Source organism: Coffea arabica, chromosome 4c (assembly GCF_036785885.1).
Source record: "Coffea arabica cultivar ET-39 chromosome 4c, Coffea Arabica ET-39 HiFi, whole genome shotgun sequence".
Lineage (NCBI taxonomy): Eukaryota > Viridiplantae > Streptophyta > Magnoliopsida > Gentianales > Rubiaceae > Coffea > Coffea arabica.
In genome coordinates this window covers 4463617-4478205 of record NC_092316.1, presented here as the reverse complement: position 1 = coordinate 4478205, position 14589 = coordinate 4463617, and the positions used below count along the sequence as shown (strand labels likewise).

At 38.4% G+C, this 14589-nt stretch overlaps 2 protein-coding genes and 1 non-coding gene across 9 annotated transcripts; 2 read left to right on the top strand and 1 right to left on the bottom strand.

Moving 5' to 3' along the window:
- The first annotated feature begins 4502 nt into the window (after positions 1–4502).
- TRNAS-AGA (transfer RNA serine (anticodon AGA)) lies at positions 4503–4584 on the top strand. The gene has a single exon. It is a non-coding gene; the product is annotated as a tRNA-Ser (tRNA).
- A 72-nt stretch (positions 4585–4656) lies between these two features.
- On the top strand, positions 4657–6584 carry LOC113739674 (pentatricopeptide repeat-containing protein At5g61800-like). Its single transcript, XM_027266957.2, has one exon. The coding sequence runs from the start codon at positions 4961–4963 to the stop codon at positions 6557–6559; it is 1599 nt and encodes a 532-aa protein (XP_027122758.1). The 5' UTR covers positions 4657–4960; the 3' UTR covers positions 6560–6584.
- Positions 6585–6634: 50 nt separating this feature from the next.
- On the bottom strand, positions 6635–14127 carry LOC113739676 (sucrose nonfermenting 4-like protein). 7 transcript variants are annotated; one of them, XM_072045616.1, is made up of 14 exons: positions 13990–14127; positions 13091–13202; positions 12869–12956; positions 12127–12276; positions 11831–12049; positions 11663–11722; positions 10296–10385; positions 9050–9187; positions 8708–8849; positions 8437–8610; positions 8073–8136; positions 7898–7967; positions 6951–7047; positions 6635–6862 (listed from the first exon to the last, which is right to left on the bottom strand). In XM_072045616.1, exons 2-14 carry the CDS (start codon positions 13156–13158, stop codon positions 6771–6773), a joined length of 1452 nt encoding a protein of 483 aa, XP_071901717.1. In that variant the 5' UTR covers positions 13159–13202; positions 13990–14127; the 3' UTR covers positions 6635–6770. The 7 variants fall into 7 exon arrangements, 6 of the variants coding, with proteins under 6 accessions (XP_071901717.1, XP_071901718.1, XP_027122762.1 ...); XM_072045617.1 differs by lacking the exon at positions 13091–13202; XM_027266961.2 differs by lacking the exon at positions 13990–14127 and having other exon boundaries at positions 13091–13791.
- Between the last annotated feature and the right edge of the window lie 462 nt (positions 14128–14589).

The window sequence follows — 14589 nt, the reverse complement described above, 5'->3', positions numbered from 1 at the left end:
TTTGGTTAACAGGAAAATTAAAAAGAAAAAAAAAAAAGGTTGTAATTATTGTTCTTTGATGGATAGTTTTGGCTTCAATTAATGAGATATTTTTATTCGAAGACTTTTTGAGTGGCTCGTCGGTCGTTTTCATGAAGGTTGTCAGCCCTTCCCAGCTTGAAGAGCCGAGCAACGCATAATAATAAGTACGCCAACTTTTACTGTAATGTTTGAAATGATTTTATATCGGCAGCGGTTATAATGCCCATGATTAGTTATCTTAACAATGTGTACGTACAAGTAATTAAAGTAAAAGTACTCTTCATCATAAATAAAGCGACAATAAATACTTATTTTTGCTTCTTCCTTTACGTACGCTCTCGAGATAGCTACCACGCTTATCTTGCAATTTATTATAAGCACGGCAACTTCATGGGAGCTTCTTTTTTGCTTTATAACTTTAAAGTCAATCATTTCATTCTCTCATTGTTGCGAAAGATTAAGATAAACCAACATGTAATTACTAATTAGTACTCTGGTTCGTACGTTAATCATGCATTACCATTTGTCCCAAATCATCAACCAATGATTAATGATCTGGGCATTTTTTTATATATATATATATAAACCAGAAAAAGTTATATACAGATGCTGAAACCTTTTGAGTTACTGTATGCAGAAAACGTATTATTTGAGTTAGTTACTACCGTGCTTGAAGTCACTGCTGTTAACTACCCGGGTTTTATTGATGTTATCAGGATTCATGTTTGTATCGATATAGCGTTGGAGACATTTTACACAGGAAGAAGACCTCTCGAGGTCGAGGGGCAAGATTTTTCATTTTTCTGCAGAATTTTTTTTTTTTTTTTCCTTTTTGAAGCCAATTGGAGAGTATTGCAGATCAAATCGGCTGGTGGTATGAACGTGAAGGTTGGACCTGATGGATATCTATCTGCATTTGAAAACTGCAATCGGATCAAGAACGATAATTCTTCTGCTCACCTTCTAAATTCAACAATAAATTATCTTGTTTAGTAAGTGGAATTATCCTTTGCATCATCAACATCAAGCAGGGATTTAGTTAATTTGGCAAGTGAAATGGATCACGATCTATCTTTTTTGTTAGTTTCACCGAATCGGGACAAGGGGCACGAACGGTTGCTCCTTGTTCTAGCGATTTTGACCATTTTTAACAGCGCGTAATTTTAATTGCATACGGAATAACTTTATTTGCACAACGTGTAACTTTAGTACACGGTATTAAAATCGATGCACAATTTGTGATTTGGACCGCACAAATTTTTTTTAACCAAATCATAGCCATTAACTGTTCAGGGACGGCCCAACCCCTTGTCCCACCGAATCATAATATAATGATAAGTTACATACGGACGTACGGATAACAAATCAATCTCTCAATCATAAGCCATTATAATGTATTACACTACTGATCTGATTAAAACTAGCATACGATCTCAAAATTGATTTTTTTTCTTTCTTTTCTTGCAGTCAGTCGTCTCTATTGCGAGCTTTACTTTTGGTAAGGTAAAGTGCAAGGTTGATAAGGTACAATAAATAATCAGTCACCTCATCTGGGGTGGTCGGTCTTACCGGAAGTGAAAAACTAGTACAGCTGCTATATACACAAAAGAAATTCACTTCATTGGAGAATTCATTGGTTAAAGGACCATTAAGCATATACAGCTCTGGTCAAATAACATCGGATACATTGATTAGTTGAAAATCCAAAAGAAAGAAACGCATCCCCCAAAAAAACAAGCAAAAAAAGAAAGAAAAAAAAAAACCTGGAAGAAAGGCGTGGCCTTCCCTTTGCCTATATGACTTGCCTGTGTACCCTTTGGCATCCATGAAATGATGATCAAAGGGCAATTGCATCCACGTATAAACAAGTCATTTTCAGCGTCTTCTTTCTCTTCTTTCTCCACATATCTCCGCCACCTTTCTCAAGACTCTTTTTTAAGATTTTAAGCTGCAAAACAAACGAGCTGATGATATGATATGTTTCTTGAATATCTATCTCCTCCCTCAAACCCCAATTTATATATAGTGACATTCTCAATATGAGGTAGAAGTAGAACTTAGTTATAGATGGAAGAGGTCATGATGCCAGCCTTCGTCAAAAGGAAAAGAAATTTGCTGGTAGCACAATGTAGAGGATGGTGACAAATTTGCATGGTCCCCTCCCTAGCATTATTCTTCTTCGAAGTCATACTTATCCACTAACAAAGAATGCTTTTATTATTCTTTTAACGCAAAATTAGGTCACAAAAGATTGAGAAAATCTTACTCATTCCATGTGGAAAAAAGTGAAATTTAAAGCGAGTGAAAGAATAGGGATTGCAGAAAGGTTTGTCAACAGGTGGCATGGCATGCAATGTGACAATTTTTATTTTTATTTTTTTGTTTGGTTGTTGTTGGTGGTTAAAGTAGTCATAGGCTATGAAATAGAAGTGCATGTATAGATAAATAGAGGAGGAATATTTATATACATTCTTTTCTTGCATCTTTATGCCTTTGTTGTAGAGTACAATCACCTTGCACCGTCCACCTCTTAACACCTCATTTGATTGGAATCTGAGAATCTTTTTTAGTCCAAAGGCACTAATCAAATTAGTGGGAGACATTGCCATTATTATCTGACCAACGACCTCAACGCGGAAAACATGGATGCCATTGCCATTGCCATTGCCATTGCCATGCTTGATGAATTTCCAAAATTTATCTTTTTTGATGAGACGATAATGCTTGGAAGCTGAAGGGCTTTGGGATGGTGATAGCACGGACCTCTCTCTTTAATTGCTTTTCTGTCTGAACCTTGGTTTTTTAACAAGTTTGTATAAAACTAATTTTTTAATAACTTTTGCTATAGGAATTCCAAAAAAACTTATTAAAATTTTTAACCTACACATCCATCTAATACACAAAAAATTTTCCTTCAAATTTTCTTCTTTTCCCTCCCTCACCCGACCCACCATGTCCTCCCGCGCCAGCCACCGCCTCCACCACCGCTCCCTGCGCCGGTTAACAATTCCGGCACTGCCTTCCTCTTTTTTTTTTTTTTCTCTTCCTCTCCCTCACCCCCTCTCCTCTCGTCCTCCCCTCCCCTCTTCCCCTCTCCCTCCCCTGCCACCTTCCCCCTCCCGCGGGGGAGGGTGGCGAGGAAGAGGGGAGGAGAAGGGGTGACGGGCAAAAGCTAAAAAAAAAAAATCCATGGCTTCCATGTGTGGCTGCTGAGGGCGACGGGGATGAGGGAGGGGGGGAGAAAAAGAAGTGGCGGCCAGAGGGGGGTGGCGGGGCAGAGGGAGAAGAGGAGTCGCAGGGGAACGAAGGGGAAGGAAGGAAAAGAAAAAAGGAAGAAAGAAATAAAAGAAAAAAGAAAAGAAAAGGAAAGAAATAAAAGAAAAAAAAATTTTCATCTCACAAAAATTTTTTTACAATTTTTACAGTAATCTATAATAAAACTTTATACTAATACTCAAAAAACTCACCTTCAAACAGCCTTGATGTAGTAAAATGCTTCAAGAACTTTTATCCTTCTATTTCCTAAGCGGGCAAGCACTGAAGGGACAGTTTGACTGTTGCGGGCGGGCCGGGGGGAGGGGAAAGTGAAACTAACCTGTAAATACTACATTGGATTAGGTGTAAATTGACCTTTCCAATGTGGCTTTCGCAGACCTCCCGTATGAGGAAATTCTCCCAGTTTCTTCACTTGGTATAGGAGTATAAGTTTTGAAAAATCACTGGATCAATGGCTCAGTGGCTCTTTCCTGAACTGTAGATGAGGGTTCAAATTTCATCTGCAGTGAAAAAAATCTAAAAGTTATGTCATAGCACTTTTTTGATTTAGTTGGATCTGTATATCTATTAGTCCCCTACCACAGCCTCTTTAGGCTTCCCCTCCCCTCTAGATTAGGATAGAGTAAGTTATACAAATGTATCGTTATTGACAAAAAAGAAAAAAGTATAAGTTTTGAAACCTTATTTTCGGCTATAACCAAGCATACAAACACACCAAGATTGCCGTTCTCCAAAAATGCTATTAAAAATTTTATGGTAAAAGTTTTTCATCTGCATGTACTGTTACAATAAAATATTTTTAAGATATCTTCAAAAACAACTAATTCAATTGGATCCCAGTTTGTTTGGATAAGTCCAGTCCGTTAAGTTTTCATGAGTATATTTTATTCCTTTCCCTGACCAACCTCCAATGAGAGCGAGACTACCCATTTTTAATCTTCAAAATTCTATTACTACGCTCTCCATAGATTTCTCAAGTGCTATTAGCTTCTAATTTTGAAAAATCTAGCGTCTGATGTTGTCTTCGACTATTTCTTCTTTCAGTTTTTAGCTTCTTTAAAGCTAAAAATTAAGAATTAGAAAATTATAGTAATTTACAAGAGACCGCCTACTCTATTGAATTCTAATACTATATAAAGTTGCCCTTCAAAAGTCAGAATCTCTTAAAAGTAAATGTTATATCCTTTACCGATCTAACCACCCAGGTGGACGTGCCGGAGTGGTTATCGGGCATGACTAGAAATCATGTGGGCTCTGCCCGCGCAGGTTCGAATCCTGCCGTCCACGCTTTTGTGTTATTTTCCTTTTTCACTCCACTCATGCATTTTTCTTACCACTACAGTGTGATCACAAATTGATAACCTAATCCCACATATTCAACAAGTTCAGTTCAGAGACTCCTCCCAGTCCCAGCTGAAGCTAAAATTCCAGATTGCATCTTCTCTTCAAAGCCAATTTTTGACGTTAACCAACCAAATTGAAATTCATACATTGCTATGTAATTTGTTTTGAAATAAACACACACACACACATTACCAACCTACCAAAGAAAGCCAAAATTCATACAGGGCAAAAGCCTCGACAAATGAATCCCCCTTCTCCTTCCGGAGACGGAAAAAAATAGAAGGAAAAACCCGCCCACATTCCACAAAGACCGTTAATAATGCATAAACTATCATCGAAGCTCATTAAAACTCTCAAACTGGACTGCAAAACCATAAAACAAGTCCACCAAGTCCATGCCCAAGCTATCACGACAGGCCTCATTTCTTTCCATCCTCCTACTCCCTTCCTCGCTCAAATCCTCCACGCTTTCACTTGCCTCCTTGCAACTTTTTCGCCCTCCATCTCCACCGATCCAACTTTCTCATCCTATGTCACCGCCCTCTTCAATCTCATTCCTGACCCATCAACATTTTGCTACAACACAATCATTAGGGCCCATACCCTCCTCTCTTCCCCTGAAACAGCCTTGGCTTTGTACGCTAAAATGTGCCAACTCTCCATCCCACCTGATACCCACACCCTCCCTTTTGCCCTTAAAGCTTGTGCCCGGATGAATTCCTTTTCACTTGCCAAAGCCCTTCACTGTCAAGCCCTCAAACTCGGGTTTATAGCTGATTTATTTGTTTGTAACAATCTCATTCACGTGTATTCTACTGCCGGCGATGTTCACAATGCGTATAAGCTGTTTGACAGGAGTTCCTACCGAGATACCGTTTCATATAATGCGATGATTGACGGATTTGTTAAGGCTGGTGACACCGTGAAGGCGAGGGAATTATTTGACCAGATTCCTAAAAAGGATGCAGTTTCTTGGGGTACCCTTTTGGCAGGGTATGCAAAACTGGACCGGTCCAGAGAGGCTATTGACCTCTTTGATCAAATGCTTGTGTTAGGAGTTAAGCCTGATAACATCGGACTGGTTTGTGCACTTTCGGCTTGTGCACAGCTGGGAGAACTGGAAAAGGGGAAAAGAATACATGAATACATCTTGCAAGATAGGATTCAAATCGATGCATACTTGGTCACTGGTTTGGTGGATTTGTATGCCAAATGCGGGTGCATTGAGACTGCTAGGGAGTTGTTCGAGTCCAGTCGTGAAAAGAACTTGTATACATGGAATGCAATGCTGGTTGGATTTGCCATGCATGGTCATGGAAAGCTCTTGTTTGATTACCTCACCAGAATGGCTGATGCTGGTATAAAACCAGATGGGGTGACATTTCTGGGCGTATTGGTGGGGTGTAGTCATGCAGGTCTAACCAATGAGGCTAGGAGGCTTTTCACGGAGATGGAGGGTGTTTATGGAGTCCCAAAGGAACTGAAGCACTATGGTTGCATGGCGGATTTGCTTGGACGCGCAGGCTTGGTTGAAGAGGCTGTGGAGATGATAGAGAAAATGCCCATGGGGGCAGATGTTTATGTGTGGGGTGGTTTGCTTGGAGGTTGTAGGATGCATGGCAACACTGAGGTTGCTGAGAAAGCCGCACAGCGTGTGATAGCCATAACACCTGAAGATGGTGGGGTATATTCTGTCTTGGCCAATGTTTATGCAAATGCAGAGAGGTGGGATGACTTGGTGCGGATGAGGAGATTGAGTGATAGAACAAGGGTCAATAAAAGTGCCGGTTGTAGCTTGATTCAATTAAACGGGGTATCACATGAATTTGTTGCTGGGGATGATGCTCATCCTCTTGCTGAGGAGATACATTTGGTTTTGAATGTACTTGAGCAGCATAAATCTGAAGGTGTCTGTTAAAGTTTGAAAGACACAGCATGTGAAATTTGTCTGGCTTCCTTGACAAAGAAGGTGGCTTAAAACAAAGCGCGAGAATTAGGTAAATATTGCATCATGCCCATTAATTAGTGCCAACAAAAATATTTGGCCGAAGTGTAAGATCATGTCTATCAAGACTGTTTTCGCCGGGAGGCAAAATTTTGATACATGCGAGAGAGAATTTACAAGAGAATTAAGCTAAAAAGTAACTAAAAATGTCTCTTAAGGTGATTATGCCTTCTACTTGTCGGCTGCTGGCCTCAATGACAATAACACGCCGCACAGCTGGAATGAGCGTAAGACAGGATGAGTTAAACTTAATATATAGAGCAGTTCAAGAAGGTTTAACAAACAGGACCAAGAATAAGTGAACCTTGATCTGAGAGAAGCTCCATCACCCTATACAAGGAATCAAAACGAGTACAGGTCTGATACCGACTTTGGCTAGTTACATCTGCAATCTCCAGCGCCTGAATCACAGAATCAGTACAGGAAATTCAGAAACTTCTATAAGGACAAAATACTCTCCTCGCCTCTATTGTTCAGTGTCAAATGTAAAAGGTGCGATTACATGTCTAAAAATGGCTCAATGCAGAAACCAACCACGTCAAGACTAGGCCAGAAGTCAAAATGAACGGACATTCACTGAAAATCTTTAAATGTTTGTTTATCATCAGATTCAAATGATAATTCTCCTGTAGACACCTGGGATTTAAGATTTTTTTGTATTGCTTTGTTCAATCTCCAGAGATGTGAAGTTTCTGGTGGATTTCATTATGATATTACTTTGTGGTTTCTCAACATACCACAAATCTCAACTGTCTACTTGACCTCATTTATCTCAATAGCTTCGTCCACACCACACATGCTTTATCTTTCAATGGAGTCACCAGATACAAATTCTCATGGATATGGTATCTTGAAGTACAACATGACTCATTTCAGGAATCCAATTACTTGAAAACAAAAAGCAAGTAATATAGCTGCTTAAAAAGTTGCTAGAAGGAACAAAAGCAGCACAGGAAAATGGTATTTTAGGTTACGCCCAGATCTAAAGAGCACGTAAGGCTGCTACAAATATATGAAATAACACATGGTGAACCTTTCTTCCATTCAACAGATCCTTTTGAGTGTTATGAACTGTTACTGCCTTGTATGCAATACATCTGAACACTGTCTACTGATAAGTCAAGAGATCTCTCATCTTTTATTAGGATCAGATGCAATAGATGGGAACTACTAATATGTCAAAGATGCTCTGGTCACCCACAAGGTTTAAAATATAACAGATGCCAGAAAGTATGATTCATGTCAACTTACTTGAGATATAATTGTCTGATCAAGCTGAATACGAGTATAACCATTGCTGTTTGCCAAGGAGGTGATATCACTACATGAACATAGTCATGTTACCATTTAGGAAGTTTATACAAGTGAAAGAAATTGATGTTTTAGCCATTAACCTTAGTAGATTTGTAAATACTTCGGTAGTTACCTCCTACAGTACACATCTACAAGAATCCCATTGTCATCAACTATAGGTACAGAACTTACACGTGCTGTCAAGAAAAGATCAAAAATCAGAAAAGGTATATACAATTTAAGCGAATAAGATAGTATCATAATAATAAGATTTAGAGAGTTCAGAATTATAGTGATCTCCATGCAAGAATAGGAAAGTGAAGGAGTGACATAATGATCAACTAAATGGGACACTGAAAGATACACAATCTTTCTTAACAGGAGATGTGATTGCAAAGTAGCTCGTTTCTTATAATGTTTTCAGTGTGCAATAGCGTTCCAAAGAGAGAGAGAGAGTTTAAAGTATACAGTAGGAGAAAAAGAGAGTTACACTGCACCTTGGATTAATAAATTAAGAGCTGAACTAAGTGGCTCACTGGCTCGCAATGTTAGCAGTAGACGATCACCGCTCTTCCCAATTTCTCTAGCCCACGTACCTAATGGCAGATTACCAACTGGTTGCTGCAGTAGAGGCAGAAACTCCAGATGTCTTCGAAGATGCCTGCATATATCTACAATTTAAATAGAATGTTAAAAAATAATGGTTGACGTCAACAGCAGACGAAAGAATTAATTGAGTACTAGACATCAAAGGTAAGGAAATCTCACGTTTTAGTATTCCGGAGAGGCATGCTATGAATAATAAGTTAGGACAAGACCCATCTTCACTTGAACTTAAAATTGGAACTGCAGAAATCTTGTTGTGCAGAATCCTCAAAGCCACATCTTTCAACGACTCATCTGGACCAGCCTGTTGGTTGCACCAAATGAACATAGAAAGGGGTTTTACCTGCTCTTTGTAAACTGGAGGTAAAAGTTGCTAAATAGTCGAAACCAGAAAACTGAATCTTCAAAAACTTTGCAATGAGAAATACGCTTGGTTTCCTGATCCATGAACCAAGAAAAGAAGACAAAATAACCATGATACATCATCTTATTAAGAATATTTACTTGGATTAAAGCCGTTCGGCAAAGCGGCTGTGAGGTCCCACTGACTTCTCTATGATGTCGAAATTTTATATCTTTCCAAGCAGAAATTGTGTGCTCTTCAATTTCTTCATCAGTCAGTATAGCACGATTACGGTCAAGCTGCAGAAAGTTTGAATTTTATGCAGTCACACATGAACGAAAATGGTAATATTGGAAAATTGCTCGAAACAATGACATGAAGTGTATGATAGGAAAAAGAAAAGAGTCAAAGACTATCAATCATTTTGAATCATCATAATGGCTTCGATACAGGTAATCAATTTCATTTAGGATTCTCATTATATTGACAAATCATAAGAACGATTATGCTATTTCTCAAGTATCACCAGGAATAGGAAGCCTAAGATCAAAAGATTTAACTGCAGAAAAAATTGTGAACTTAGGAATTTTGACGCTTTACCTTGACTTTTATAAGTAAAACTTTTGTTGAGTTGCATTATAACAAGGTTAAGAAATCCCTTTACATGCTTGAGATTAGGATACCTACCTGAATGTTTTGGTATCCAAAGTCTCAACAATAGCTAAATTGCAGTAAGTTAGATGTTGACAGTATGATTACCTACTCCAAGATGGTAAACAAGTTGCCCATTGAATCCAGCACTTGATTCTTTTACATATTAACATGTGCAGAACCATTATGTAGTTACTTTGTACTATACATTGCACTGCATAAGATAGTAGCACTACATGTTCACTCCTCTCTTTCCTGTTTGAGAGATTACCTGATATCCTTTAGAATTTCTTAACATTGATACTTGTAAAGGTAGGACTTGTCCACCTTGGAAAGTGATAAGTGATTCATATCACAACAGGTTAACAACTTAAGAGGGCGAAATTAGATTCATCTCTGCCACTTGGTAATCATTACAAAAAAATAAATAAACACAACTTTTCTCTGAATATTAAACTCAGATTGTTAACTTTGGAGTGTTTAGAAAATCCCTATTTAATTTTCCCTTGGTTTTTTTATTTTATTTTATTTTTTTTAGGGGTGTCCCGCAGGAGTGAACCCCACAGACTATTCCCCACCCTCCACAACTTGCTGGCGGCAAGGTTCAAACCAGGGACCTAAGGCTCCATCTTCAGCAACCTCAACCACCAGATCAAGCCCTGGAGGGCTTAATTTTCCCTTGGTTATGAAAGCTTAAATAGATGATTCAATTACTCTTAATTCCTAGGAAGTAACAGCTGGAATATGAAAATATACCTGCAACAAAATCGATATGAAATCGGAGGCAGTCAACATCCCCACAATCTTTGTGTTTTGTTCATCCCACAGAGGAAGAACTGCAACACCCTGAAATCAAATAATTGAAAAATGCCACAATGTTAAATAATTGGAAAAGGGTTAAAAAATAAGAAAGAGTTTCATAAATAGAGAAAAGGATTGAAGAAGAAACAAGAAAATAAGAAGCTTTTAATGGTTTTTGCATTTACCAAGAATAAAACTACATAACAGTTCAAATTGATTGACTTGACTTATCCATAAGGCCTTCCTATAATTCATTAAACAGTTGTTACTTTCCAAATTAAAGAAAGAGTGTTACTTTTACGGTATCCATAAGTATATAGAAGTCCATTTCTAGGAAAGCGAGTTTAAAGTCTCTCTTTAAAAAAAACACTGAATTTAAGAAATCAACTACTCCCTATCCCTCCTTCACTGTTATTTTTCTTCTCTTCTTTTGAAATTCACATCTTTATTCTCAAACACATTAGAAATCATCAAACATCATCCAATCCAATCTTCCCAAAGCATATGAAGATTCAATGATGCATCTTCACAGCTGGTTTACCCTTTCAAACGATAAAAATGAAAATCAACCACAATATACTCTTAAGGTCCAAAACCAATGACAATTAAACGACAAAATATTTATAAGGGCCAAAACCCAAAATCATATTCACCTATAAACTTTCTGTAATCCTAATTTATGGGTTTGGACCAGCCACTGCACACTAATGGTGCCTACAGTACAATGCAATGTAGGCTCTTGACCTCGTATTGTTTGCAATCACTGGGTCCAATGAAAGGTTTGAAGTTTTGCAAATCATTTGTGTTGGAAAATTGGTGGAAGAAATTGGTATCAATAATTACTCAGTTATTGGGATCACTTATGGTAAATTTGTGGTGAACCCGTGGATGCCGTCTCCGGTTTGTGCAACTTCCATAATCTGGAAAATGTCCAGCTCTTAGAAATCGACTTTAAAGTTGATTTTTGAGAAACCAACTTCCATAATCTGGAAACCATATTTAGTTAATTTGGAATAAGAATATCAATATTGGTCTAAATTGCCCATTCATCAAATTTCATAAATTCCGCAGGACCAATAAATTTCTGACAACTCAACTACATTACTTGTAGCATTGCCAATAGAACGAGTGTCTTTTATTTTTACCTTATGATTCGTGATACTCTTTTTCAGGAACTCAACCTCCAAGAGCAAACCAATATATAAACAGTGACAGAGAAGGCTGGCCAAATAAAAGAGGTTCTTTAACTAGTTATAGCCTACTATGCATACAATAACATAAACAGGAATTTACTTGAGTAGAGAAAGGCAAAGAGATTCTACCTCTTCATACATAAGATGGAATGCCTGCTTCACTGCAGCTCCAACATCCAAAGCAAAAACCTGTTTTTAAAGCAACACCACCGTAAGTAATCACTAACAAGGCAATAGCTAAAACATCATTAAAATAAAAAGAAATTTGGATATAAGTAAAGTAGAAGGCCTTCAAACCTTGCCTGAGTCAGGCATCAAGTCATATACTGTAGATGATGACAAATGCAGTGACAGACGGTAACGCAAAACATCAATCTCGTTGATTGGCAATTGAAATACAGGTTTATGAAGTGAGCCACCAGAAGGTGTCCCCTGGTTGGTTAACAACCAAACAAGCAGCAGATCACATACAAGAGTCAATGAAACAGGAAACCCTGTTTTGAGTCTTGAGTATTCCTGTATCAGTCTTTGCATGAATGTATGTGCATAGAGAGAGAGAGAGAGAGAGAGAGAGAGAGAGAGAGAGAGACTACTTGATTCTGATGTAAAGATTGAGCAGAAAAGGAAGGACATAAGATTTCTGTTTCCTCCACATAAGCCACGTTGTTAATCATTCCAAACCCATCCTGAACACAATGCTGTTCCTCATCAACTCGCCAGACATCATCAACCAAGTACTTATACTGCATTAACACATAGTACTGCATTATATCTGATGTAATGACATAACAGATTTACCTAGTATTATGTCACTAGAGAACATTATGGTATGTGTGAAAGTTCAGATAAATCACCAAACCAATTTGAACTAGCTCAGAAAGACATGCACACATTTGCGCATAGACAAGGATTAACTTAAGTGCTACATGTCCATGAATCTGCAGATTTCTATGATGAGCTCCCACATATACATGTTAATGCACATTCTCAATAACACTAGGCGTATATTTGCTGGAAACATACTGATGCATGTCCAGGAAGAAAGATTTTAGCTAAGTTTATCACCATATCCAGGAAGAAAATGCAGAAATCAGATTGTGCAATTCACAGAACCATGGCCAACTCAGGCTTGCTGCTTTCTACTTCTCGTGAATCCAACTAAATTTCAAATATTGCAGCACATCCTTCATCTATAAGTCCACAATTCTATCGAAAACATAATCACAAATACCACCTTTGATTGAGCACACTTAACTACTTTTACTTAAACTAACACTGCTAGCCCTATCAAACATGACTGCATGAAGATGAACATCGTAAAAATCCAATCTTTACCTGATAATAACCCGGCTGAAGATCCAAAATCCTCTGAAAAACAGTAGCACAACCCTCCACATTAATCATCTGTATCCTCTCTGTCCACCTAGAAATTTATATGAATAGATACTAAGCTGAATTAAAAGATCTGCTGAAATAAAGCTCAAAATTTGCTGAATTAAAAGATACTAAGCTGCAAAGAATCAGATAAGAAGTTTAATGAAAGGAATAAAAAAGTACCCATTAAAGGAACCACAAAGAAAAACTCTCCCGCCCCCATAACGCCAGGTAAAAACTTTGTGAACCATTTTAAAATCTTGAAATTCGTCAGCCGAATTTTGGACCAGGTTTCCTGAATATGTACATGGATGAATGCCTTAATTTATATGGGAAGAGAAAAACTGTGAAAGCAAGCTGGGTAAGAAACTTAAAAATATTCTGGGCCGTGAAGAATCCGCCTGCAAACCCCACTAACAAAAAATTAGAAGTGAGGAAAAGTCAGTCTGGGCTTCGATTTTTCCGATGGAGCCAACCAAAACTAGTACTAGTGAAAGTGAAGGAATCATTAAGTTATGAATTGGAGCTTGTCAGAATTTTGGATACAATCTTGCTTTGTGGATACGATGAGTTCATTAATATAGGTCTAGTGAATTTGGAGTTTGTGCTGGGAATAGTTGCAAAGATTCTGAGAGTTTAGGTTCTTTCTTTTTTTTTTTTTTTCCCTCTCTTTTGATTCTTCGTTCCACTTTCCTCGATGGGTTTTGGGTTTAAGAATTCGGTTCGACTAAGCCGTGCGATAAAGGCGTGATAATATGATTTAAAAGTAACCCGCCTTAGAGCGTGCCAGCTTCAAAGTCTAAAGGCGCGGTTGAAATTTTTATGCAGTAGAGACACGTCAACATTAGCCCAAGGGGTGAGGTCCGTAACAGATAAAAAGGGTGAGATTTATGAGTCACCCCTTAGATTACATGCAAATACATTTATTCTCGCAGAACGCGCCCAGATGTCACTTGCAAGTTGCAACCCTCAATTATCTTCCCAGACCAAAAAAAAATATTAAGAAGCATAAATGAATAAGGATGCATGGTAAGAAGGTGAATTCCGGACGGGCGAGCCGAGTCGAATGTATACGAACTCACCTGCCAAGAGGGAATAGTCGAAGTCTTGTTCTCCGATCTTACTCTGATACTTAAATTCGATATGGATTAAGTATTAGACGAGGAGTAAAGTAGTACGAGTAATAAAGAATATGTACCTGTGTTAAGGAAGAGGAGGTATTTATACTAAGAGCATTGAAGAGGTGATTTTTTGTGGGTAAATGGGCCGACCTAAATCAGTCCTCTCCGAGATGAAGTGAGGTGAATTCTCGTGTTCGAAGTGAACCTTTTTGTCCGAAGTGAGTGGCGGGGCTTCTCCCCTGGGATCACTCCGACGATCAAGTTAGTATGAGAACGAGAAAATGCTAAAGTATAAACAAATGAACAGTGTGCTTACTTATTGGGGGTGTATGTGGGGTATTTATAGGAGAGTAGAGGACAGGGCGGAAGGCTCATGCTAGTGGGACCCACTCTCTGGCATTACGGCTCTGTCTACTGTCAGAAAATCTGACCCTGACACTGTAGCCTACCGGGTATGATGACGGCGAGTACTGTGCAGGTGCCATTAAGTGCCTCCAATGCTTTTCAGATAAAGCACTGGTCCTGGGTGATGTCAGGTGGCTTGACATCATCAGCGTGCAG

Coding starts and splice junctions, on each gene's coding strand:
- LOC113739674 (XM_027266957.2), top strand. CDS start 4,961: ATGCATAAACTATCATCGAAGCTCATTAAAACTCTCAAACTGGACTGC.
- LOC113739676 (XM_072045616.1), bottom strand. CDS start 13,158: ATGGTTCACAAAGTTTTTACCTGGCGTTATGGGGGCGGGAGAGTTTTT. Junction 7,968..8,072: donor GTAGATGTGTACTGTAGGAG/GTAACTACCGAA, acceptor ATGTTCATGTAG/TGATATCACCTCCTTGGCAA. Junction 7,048..7,897: donor ATCAGACAATTATATCTCAA/GTAAGTTGACAT, acceptor TCTGTGATTCAG/GCGCTGGAGATTGCAGATGT.